At 39.5% G+C, this 10,440-nt stretch overlaps 2 protein-coding genes across 2 annotated transcripts; one reads left to right on the plus strand and one right to left on the minus strand.

Moving 5' to 3' along the window:
• Positions 1 to 979: 979 nt before the first annotated feature.
• crybb1l3 (crystallin, beta B1, like 3) lies at positions 980 to 4,349 on the minus strand. Its single transcript, XM_079679303.1, has 6 exons — positions 4,303 to 4,349; positions 3,137 to 3,210; positions 2,909 to 3,027; positions 2,684 to 2,816; positions 2,161 to 2,303; positions 980 to 1,723 (listed from the first exon to the last, which is right to left on the minus strand). Exons 2-6 carry the CDS (start codon positions 3,200 to 3,202, stop codon positions 1,555 to 1,557), a joined length of 630 nt encoding a protein of 209 aa, XP_079535429.1. The 5' UTR covers positions 3,203 to 3,210; positions 4,303 to 4,349; the 3' UTR covers positions 980 to 1,554.
• Positions 4,350 to 7,476: 3,127 nt separating this feature from the next.
• cryba1a (crystallin, beta A1a) lies at positions 7,477 to 9,699 on the plus strand. Its single transcript, XM_079676267.1, has 5 exons — positions 7,477 to 7,544; positions 7,711 to 7,829; positions 8,322 to 8,463; positions 8,649 to 8,791; positions 9,476 to 9,699. The coding sequence occupies exons 1-5, from the start codon at positions 7,506 to 7,508 to the stop codon at positions 9,621 to 9,623; spliced, it is 591 nt and encodes a 196-aa protein (XP_079532393.1). The 5' UTR covers positions 7,477 to 7,505; the 3' UTR covers positions 9,624 to 9,699.
• Positions 9,700 to 10,440: the final 741 nt, after the last annotated feature.

The following is a 10,440-nucleotide window of genomic DNA, read 5'->3' on the forward strand; positions in this document are numbered from 1 at the left end:
GTAACTGATTACTCTGTAAGATGAGCTCCCACATCCGGGGAAGCAAACACTGACAGGTGTCAGAAATAACATCATGGAGTTATATTTTGTTGAGGTGAGCTGTTACTACTGTGTGAAAAGAGGGGGTTGCTAAATCAGCATGTAGGCCTGTGGACAATACTGTCTGCTCTCCTTTAGTGTGATAAGTGAATGGTTCTCAATGTATTTTAGCTTCCCTAAAACAAACCATCTTTCTCAAGTTTGGCCCTATACTGTAGCAGTATTTTTCCCTCGATAGGAAAGGAATCATCAGTCTTTTTTATTTTATTCAACTATTTAATGTTCATCCTTTTTTGGCCACCTGAAGGGCAGAATAACTTTAACATTCTTCATGTTCCTATAATCCAATGCAACTTTATTTATATACAGTAGCATATCTAAAAACAACATAGTTGACCAAATTGCTTTACATTAATAAATATATAATGTTATTATGCTCACAATAAATCCCAATCATTAGACACAAAACTACATTTGTATGTTTTGGAGTTTCTTGGCCCTGTTTTATACCAAGTCCTGAAGGTAATACCTAGATCTTTAGCTGCTGTATACCCCAGCTTACGTTGTTTACATTTTTTTAATCATATAGACTACCTACAGCTATCGGAAACAATGAGAGTGGTGTTAAATTTATAAGCACTTCACACTCTTTATAGCTGAGAGAGATTGCAGAGTTGGGTGATAATCCCCTTTAAACATATTAACACACACTTATCGCTTTAATACGTTGTTAATAAAATATAAAAAAGCAAGGAAACAAAGTCTTTCAGCTTTATAATATCTTTATTTCATTGTTTCTTCATTGGAAAGTTGCTTTCCAGATGCCAGCATCCCTGAGAAAGTGTAAAATGTGAATCTTCTGGATAGCCCCATCCATGAGCTGGAACAGGCCGGCCAAAAGATATTCACATCTGCAAAACACAACCCTGCACAGCCACCTTTCTCTTGGAAAATCACAGGCTGGCCAGTGTCCTCTCCAGCGAAGTGAGCCTTTTGCTTTGTGATGAGGAGATGGTGCCTGTGTCTGCTGGGTGAACCTACTGCAGCTGTCCATGGTAGTACTTTGTGAGGAGTTATGTGATCGTTTATCCCTTTACTCTCTCAAATCTGTGGATCCCAGATAGAGGAAAAACGCTTCGGCGAACAGGCTTATTGGCATCATGTCAGCTAGAAACACATAGGCGAGTAAATAAAAATAAAATAAAAGGGTTAACTAATAAAAGCTATTAACCAATCCCCATACCCCCCATACCCCCCTTTCATTATCTTGAGGTCTGTAGACAGAGAGCATTGCTACCATTTTTACCGGTATTACAGACTCTGGAAGTCAGTCACAATCAGAATCATTCACGATGCCACATACTTCCAAATCCTATCAGTAAAAACGTAACAATATTCAAAAGCCATTAGCTTTCGGGGCTAGGTGGCTGTTGAAGAATTTCCAAGGGGATGGTTTGCAGCATGCCGACCCCTCTGCTATCCCCCCTGTTAGCCCACAGTCTGCTGGACTCCTTTCTATGCGGTCATCTCGAAGCAGCCCCTGCGGTGCGTCTGCATGTCCCTCACCCTGCGGATGGACTGGATCTGGGGCTGTTGGGCTCCCCACTCGTTCCAGTGCTTCATAGGCCCCATCTCAAACACATACTGGTATCCACGGTAGCCAGGGTACTGGTAGCCCACCCAGCTGTGGGGGAAGGCAGAGAGAAACACTTAGGACACACAAAGCTCTGTTGACTTCAATTCAGATGAGCTTTATTACAAAAATGGTTAGGTTAGGTTATTGCCAAAGCTAACATGCGGTCAAATTGTAATTTTAAAAAACGGCAACTTCTACTAAATGCTTTTATACTTTATTGATTCCAGATTGTAAAATGCTTTGGTACATCTAATCTAATCGAAACATTTACTACAAAGCTTGTAGCTACTCATGGCAACAGTCAAAATACTTTGCAGCCAACATTGTTCATTGATTTATCTCCCCACAGGATATAAATGGTTTATTCATTCAATTACAAATGTTCTGGCTGTACAGTAAGATGAGAGATTCTGTTTTTTCTGTTTGCTCTACTTTTGTTGGCCAAATGCTGTTTTAGTTTAAAATTTTACTCAGAAATGACTTACGTTCCACCGGAGACCTGAATGCTGGCAACGCGATCCTGGAAGCCGTAAGACCACAGGCTGGGAATATCCTCATCGCACACCTCCATCTTACGACCCTCGAAGTTGGGGCACTCGTACAGGCAGATCTTGTGGTCCTGGGGATCCTGTAAGACACACGCATCATTTGTAAATCAGTAACTGTTGACAACTTTTCTTACAGATCCTGGTGCAGCTGTTTGTCCTAGATTTTAGCCGATAAAGAGGTTTTAAAACAAAAATGCAGTCAAAAAAGTTAAATGACTTACAAATTGACATGAGTACAGTTACTGTATTGTTGATTTAGAAAGGAATTTTTATTTGGAAGGCCAGAAACGCTGAATAGGTGTAGGTTTTCACTCTAAACATTGTCATATTGATAGTGGAAAGCAAAAATACACGCAGTGGATTGAATCTATAAATACAATAACTGCATCCATAGCAAATGTTTTACTTTAAGCCATCATAAAATGTATAAGAGATGCAAAATAAGCTGATTCTGACTCACCATCCTGACGGGCCTGATGGACATGAAGCGGTCGCACCTGTAGCTGTTGGACCAGGTGTTCCAGCGGGGGTACTCTCCCTTCTCCAGCATGAACATCTCACCAGTCATGTTCTGCTGCTCAAAACCCACCCAACTGCATGGATAGAAACATGGAAACAAATGTTACTTAGGGAAAAGAGTTACAGAGCTCTAACACTTATTTGAATGGCCATTGTGGTCCCTTACGGTCCCTTCTCCACCCTGATGGAGCCGATCCTCTCGAAACCCTTCTCCATCAGGTTGCGGTTCTCTGCGAACAGATCCATCCTACGGCCTTGGAAGTTCTCAAACTCATAGAGGTAAACCTGAAAGGCAAATAAAAGCTCAATTTGTTTATTTCTGAAGTTAAAATGTTTTCAGTGTTTAATTTTAGGCTTAGTTTTTAAGTCAATTATAAACAAGCAGTAGAAGTACCTTGTGATTGTGCAGACCAATGGCAGAGTGGCTGCCAATGCTACCCTGAGCGCCTGAGTGAGACATGATCAGATCTAAAGAGAGAAACACAAAGTCAGTGAGACATTTTCACATATCACTGTGGGGCTTGAAGAGGGGAATTATTGTTTCTGGACTGCTGGAATAATTTTAGATGCCCAAGCCATTATTCATTCATCCACTATTTTTGCCTCAGGGATTAAAAAAAGAACACTTTGTTTCTTGAACAACCAATGCCAACACAGTATCTCTTCTGTTAACATTCACATAACTTTAAAGTCACATCAGAAAAAAATAGATCTCTAAATTTGCCTTTATTGTGTAAAAGCTTTACTGTTAACTGGCTATTATTTTATGCCCTCAAGAACTGGCTGACTTTTCTTTCTGGTGAAGGTTCACCAGGCTGAAAAGCAGCGTTTGACTGCCCTCTGTGGTTGAGAGACTGTTTCACCCCTAACCCTAATCAGAATTACTGACGGGTGTAGCTGAATAAGCACCTGTAACCTCACCCAACTATGATGTCATGTTGCACTGACAGACTTCAGAGTAACTATCATTTCATGTAAAACAAATTGTGTTTTAAGTTGCTCTTTAAGGGTAAAACATTTCTAATAATAAATATATATATGTCTTTATCGTCTATAATATATTTAAACATTAACCCTTGATGCATTTCATTCCATTTAAATATGAGAAGCAAAATGGAGAAAAAGTAAGCAGATTTGCAACACTTGTAAAACCATATAGTTTTTAAGTATAACTGAACTTGTTTAAATGATTAGCTTACTCAAATCCATCCCAAAATCCATTTTGTAAGCAGCATAGTTTAATCTGATTCTTCCCTTTTTAAAGCGGTGTTTCCTCTGTATATGGAACGTCAAACCTGCCATAGTCACATTTTTATTTCAGAAATAAGGAAAGCAGCCCCTTGTCTTTCTCATCAATTTAAGCTTAGGATGATCAACTGAACCAAGCAATCACAGCAACACTACACAATAAAATCATACCCTGCTGCGTTTTATGTCAATGTACTATCTAATAAGTCAAAGTTAAGTGTGGGCAGTCAGGAAACCCCAATATGCTACTCACTCGCCAACAAAATACCACCAGTTATTTAAAAGTTAGAAAACGTTAGATTGAAAACTTACAATTGCAGGTTCAACGGACCGACCTTGGAGTAAATTGATGGTCACAGGCGAGGTCGGTGGGGAGATATATATACATTCACAACCAGGACGAGTCTACGGAGGCCCAATTCTGACAGCTCATTGGCTGTGAGCTCTTTGGAGTACCGGGGGTCAAAGGTCACGCTGCTAATCTGTGGGCAAGAAGCGCTGACTGGGCTGCCTGTTTTGTTTTCCAGCACCATTGTGTGGAACAGAGGACAGTCACTGCCATCAGCAGTTTGACACACACACACACACACACACACACACACACACACACACACACACACACACACACACACACACACACACACACACACACACACACACACACACACACACACACACACACACACACACACACACACACACACACACACACACACACACACACACACACACACTCACACACACACACACACACACACACACACACACACACTTTTTATTTTATTTTATGCTTCATTAACTTATTATGTTGATCTCAATATTTGTATTCTATTTTCTAATGTACCATTTATTTCAAATCATTCTAAAATGTAGCAGCTGTCACAAAACACAATTTCCCCAGGGACACAGGGTTCTGATAGTGATACTATATTTCTATTGTTTTCTCCTTCAGTTTCTATATAATCTCTTTGTATTTCAACTCCATATTCTGTCTCTTTCTCTTGATCCGTGTTACAGCCGTTCCAAGCCTTTGAGCCCTGTGTGTGTAATGTGCTGACTGCAGGGGCTGCCTCCATCTCTCTTTTGTTTTCGACAGGCGTGTGTTGGACGCTCTTCTGCTTGTTATATTGCTGGACAGACTGTATCCATATATACACATTTCATACAACCCCACATATACACTCAGGTACTATCCACAAATGTACTCCAACACAAAATGACCTTTGTGTTTCTTGTACAAATAGATACAAATAGTAATCCCGTGACTAAAAGGTCACGTATATAATAAATGTCTTCAAAGTTTCAATAAGCTAGAGTGTCATGATAAATGCTTTTACATGTGGGATGTATATTCTTTCGCCGATATATCTCCCACACCTGTGGCACTGTGATCTTTTAATAGCTTACTAAATGTAATTGCAAGCAGACAGATCTTGTGAATATTGTGATTATCAACTCATGTGATTTTTATGATCTTGATGCATCTGTTAGACATTGGTGAAAAGCTTGTGGGCGAAAAATGAATTTATAAAAGGAATTATTGGAGCATTATGAAAGAACCCACGGGAAATGTAATCTCTTGATCTATTAAATACAAAGGCAATATGAACACATTTAAAAATCAAAGCTATTTTAGACTTTTATAGTGTTTATTACAAGAGGCGAGAGGGATCAGTTTCACTCTGATTCTAATAATCTAACCACAGGAATACAGTATATTCTTCTCTTACTGATCTGTTTGACCTTGTAACAGAAAACATTCACAAGGGTCCTTCCTCCAGGTTGTACCTCGTCATGAATTCAGCTCTACATTTTGAGATGGGAATTACGTAAGATGCATTTCTGAGGCTTATGCATTCATGTGTTATAATTGTATCTTCGCCTTTGCAAGTCATGTTACATTTACAGTAACCACGATATTAGGCTATACAGTAAATTGGTATCGATAGCTGATGATACCATATACAAGGTGACCTGTCAGAAAATGTCCACATCAATTATCATCATCTTTCTGGGATTGAATAAAATGTCTATTTTAAATACATTTAAAAATGCTCTTATTTTTTTACGTTATTAACATATTGCTGTATGTAGCTATATAAAAAAAAGTATGATATTAGTTTTTGCAAAAGTTATTATTTTTCTACCGTTAGGTCAGCTGGATTAATGGCTTTCACTGAAGCAATTTGAAAGAATTTCAATTTTGTTGTGAAGAAGTAAGGCACTTTTGATCCATGTTAAGGCTATAATGTGTGCTTTTATAATAAGTGATTTTCAAGAAATTGAATGAAAAAACATTTGGAGGATTAGGTTACATTTAAAGTAATATGCTGACTACAGGATGTGTAAGTGTCTGAGTTCTTTTGTATGCTCTGTATGTATGTTTGACTGCATGAACAGGCATCTGCGTGCCATGACTGTGGGTGTGCATGACTGAACATGTGTGTATATGGGAGTGAGAAAAGGTGAAAGGACCCGAGATGAGGGGTCAGTTGAGGTGGACATGTCAAGCAGATCGGAGAGAGCTCAGTGTAGAAAGAACACAGTAGGTACATTATTTTAAAAAAAATCCAGCTTTATCATAAAAAAAACACATCTGTTTGGCTCCAGGATATAAAAACAAATACCAACAAAGTGAACTTGTTCCATTTGCAACTTGCAACTCCATATTTCATTCTCTTTATACTTGAACAGTAAATGTGTTTTTCCTTTTGCACCAGAGGCACTGGCAACACTATCAGCACCTGTAATGATCTGTTTCCTGGGCCAGGCTGTACCAGGACTTGGTCTGGCCCACTGGTCATGGACCATTTGGAACTTGATTATATCCGCACTGGGCACAGTGCCCTGCATTTAGTCCCAGAGAAATAAAGCCCGGCAGCTCAGTGCTGAACAATGAGTGAAACAGCAATGTGCTGACTCCTGCCCCGACCCACAGGCCCAGCTGCCTTTCAGCACCAGCATGTATAAATAGGCCCATTTACTCTTGGGTCAGGACATCGTTTTTGTGGAGCCCCTTGTGAGCACTGCACTGCAATTCTTTGGGGCCGGTCAGGTAAGCCCTCCATCTTAATACGTTCATCCTATAGACCTGTGCAGACCATTGTCACTTTACATGTCTGTGCCTTTGTTGTTTCTGCAGAGCCACGTAAATCTATAAACTGCACATGCATGCACATACTGACCACACACAGTGAGAACGAACAGCATTGTTCTTCCATCGACAGCTGCATCATCAAGTGTGGGCATGTAGTCTGCTTCAAGAAAGGGTTCATGCCTAAAGACATACAAATGATTATTTTCTTTCATATAGATTTTTGTTGTATGGAACACAAAGACTATTAAAATACCTCGTACAATCGATAATAAACAACAACTCAAAAACTTACATTATATTTGATGTTGAGGAGGTGACAGGTTGTGTTTGAACTGTATATCGTTCTTTAATATTACCATAAATATGATTCTCCCTGTTCCCCACACTGAAGGTAAATCAGCACTGAGACACAGATAGCATGGCTCTGAATAATCCCATCCCATTGGGACCATGGAAGGTGAGTGTGATGTCTTGCCACGCTTGATTAACAAAAGCAGATTATTTTCTTTTTTAATTTCATGCCTGGCCTGATGATGTCAATGATGTGTGCCTGTGTCTGTACACACATCAGTGTGTGCCTTTTGCATGTGCATACTACATGTATGCATTTGTGTCTTCCACAGATCACCGTTTATGACCAGGAGAACTTCCAAGGGAAGCGAGTGGAGTTTACCTCAGCCTGCCTGAACATCATGGAGTGTGGCGTTGACAACATCCGCTCCCTGAAGGTGGAGTGTGGAGCGTAAGTCAAACTATGAGGACAATTATAGTAAACTAACAATTAATAATGTCGCACAATTAAAATCAGATACTTTATTTACTTATAGGCTAATTTCGTTGATACATTTAATTTGTTTTAGGGAACAGAAATAAAAAGGGGTGAAAAGCAGAAACTAACCAAAACATTTTTCAACAGATAAATACAGATTCTAATAAATGATAGTCATATTATTACCTATTATTTCAAATTCCGCCATGTGCTAAATAACAGAGACAAATAAACACAATGAACAAACAGAACTAAGAAACAACCAATATTCAGTGGAGAAAATGAAAACATAATCAGTGTCTCATATCTAATCATGAGTCTGTTTTGTTGTGATGATCTTGTGTATGTGTGTGTGTGTGTGTGTGTGTGTGTGTGTGTGTGTGTGTGTGTGTGTGTGTGTGTGTGTGTGTGTGTGTGTGCGTGCGTGCGTGTGTGTGTGTTTGTGTGTCTGCTTGCTGAGGACAGCTGGGCAGGATATGAGCACTCCAGCTTCTGTGGACAGCAGTTTGTCTTGGAGAGAGGAGAGTATCCTCACTGGGAGTCGTGGAGCGGCAGCAACGCCTACCACATTGAGAGGATGATGTCCTTCCGCCCCATCTGCTCTGCTGTGAGTTTCTGTCTCACTGCTCTGGTTTCTGTTTCACCTCCATACCACATCTCGTGTGTCTCAAAAATATCAAATTGACTCACACAACATGTGCAGTGTGGTCTTATGTATCATCACGACCAGCCCCCCCCCCCCACATAAATTAGATTAGTATGATAAATGACAATTATAACATGTCTTTTCAGCACCACAAGGAGTCAAAGATGGTGTTGTTTGAGAAGGAGAACTTCATGGGACGGCAGTGGGACATAAACGATGACTACCCCTCCCTGCAGGCCATGGGCTGGGGCAACAATGAGATTGGTTCCATGCAAGTTCAGAGCGGCTCGTAAGTCTCAACCTCTGCACTCAAATTCATAACTCTTTATATGTTTTCGGATTTGTGAAACCAATGTGTAAAATGTACACGAAAAACCTTTGTCTTTTTAAACGTTGTTGTCTTTGTCTTTGTTGTTTCTGCTGAACCACATACATGTAAAGTCTGATGGCAGACATGCATACAAATACTGATCATGCACTAGATATCCTGTTGTAAAGAAATAAGTATTGGTACTATTTTAATTCTTTATTTAAACTATTTAAAAATTACTTTTTGATTACTGTTACAAAAAGATTTAGGTGAATGGTACTCAACATTGATTTCTATTAAACATTTGTTAAAAGTTATAAATATAGAAATACAACTTGAATTAAGTTTGGTGGAGAGCAACATTTTATATTCTATCTATATGAATATTTTGAATATAATCACCAATATTTTCAGCAACAATTATTAAAAGATATTCTATATTACAGTAATGCAAAAATCTGTTTTGTCCAAGATCATATTTCCCATTTTCTGATTCTAATCAACAAAGGAAGTTGTAAAAATGCATACATTTAAATTACAACTATTTTTCTTAGGTTGCTCCGATATTGCTTACACTTCTGCCTTCTTCTCGCATAGTTTGGAACTGTGGTTATTTTTCAATGATTAATCTCCGCCCTCCCCTCTTCCTCTCTCCTCCTCCAGCTGGGTGTGCTATCAGTTCCCAGGTTACCGTGGTTACCAGTACATCATGGAGTGTGATCGTCATGGCGGCGAGTACAAACATTACAGAGAGTGGGGCTCCCATGCTCAGTCCTTCCAGGTGCAGTCGCTGCGTCGAATCCAGCAATAAGACCTGCAACATCCTCCCCCAAACTCTTTACCTCCTTCTCCACCTCCTCCCCCTCTTCCACATCCTCCTCCTCACCCCCTCACCCAGTCATTCCAAGCTTTATCCAGCTCCGTCAGACCTTATAAACCACGGCTGACACTTTGCTGGTGCTTCACAATCAAGATGTTTTACTGCACTTTTGTTTCTTTGCCAAATGAAAATAAAGAGAAATTATGAAAACAAAAAAGACAATAAGAGAAAAACGTTTACTTAAGAGAAGCCCCTGAGTGACACTCCCTGAGGAGGAAAGAGAATGAAGTTATAGGCCTCAGGGTGGAGATGTCACGCAGAGGCATTGGTATTCAAGGTTAAACATGGAGCTGGTGATCAATAAAGAACGAATGGGCAACATGAAATAAACGGAAAAACAAAAGTCTGCTGCTAACCTCCATGCTGCATAGTTGTGATTTATTTTGTATGATTTGGTTTGGAAATATATTAACGCTATGGCTTCTCTATTCATTCCGAATCATAAAATGAAGCTTTCTCCAAAAATGAGCAGTGAAATCTAAGATACTATAACTCTTATCTTGACTTCTTGCTTGCTACTTGTAAAAATAATGCACACAACATGTATTCAATGCTGCTGGTTGATTATTGAAATTCAAGAGCAACAGTTATTTTGTGAGAAAATCATCCCCTGATATCAGAGCTCTTACCTGAATCAACAACTTAAAGCTTACTTTTAAACATAGCTAAGTGGTGGTACACACAATAAGATTGCATAGGTTACTGACAACAGGCAAGAGCAGGATAGCACTGATATGAAAACCACACA

The sequence above is a fragment of the Notothenia rossii genome (genome assembly GCF_949606895.1).
Source record: "Notothenia rossii genome assembly, chromosome: 4".
Lineage (NCBI taxonomy): Eukaryota > Metazoa > Chordata > Actinopteri > Perciformes > Nototheniidae > Notothenia > Notothenia rossii.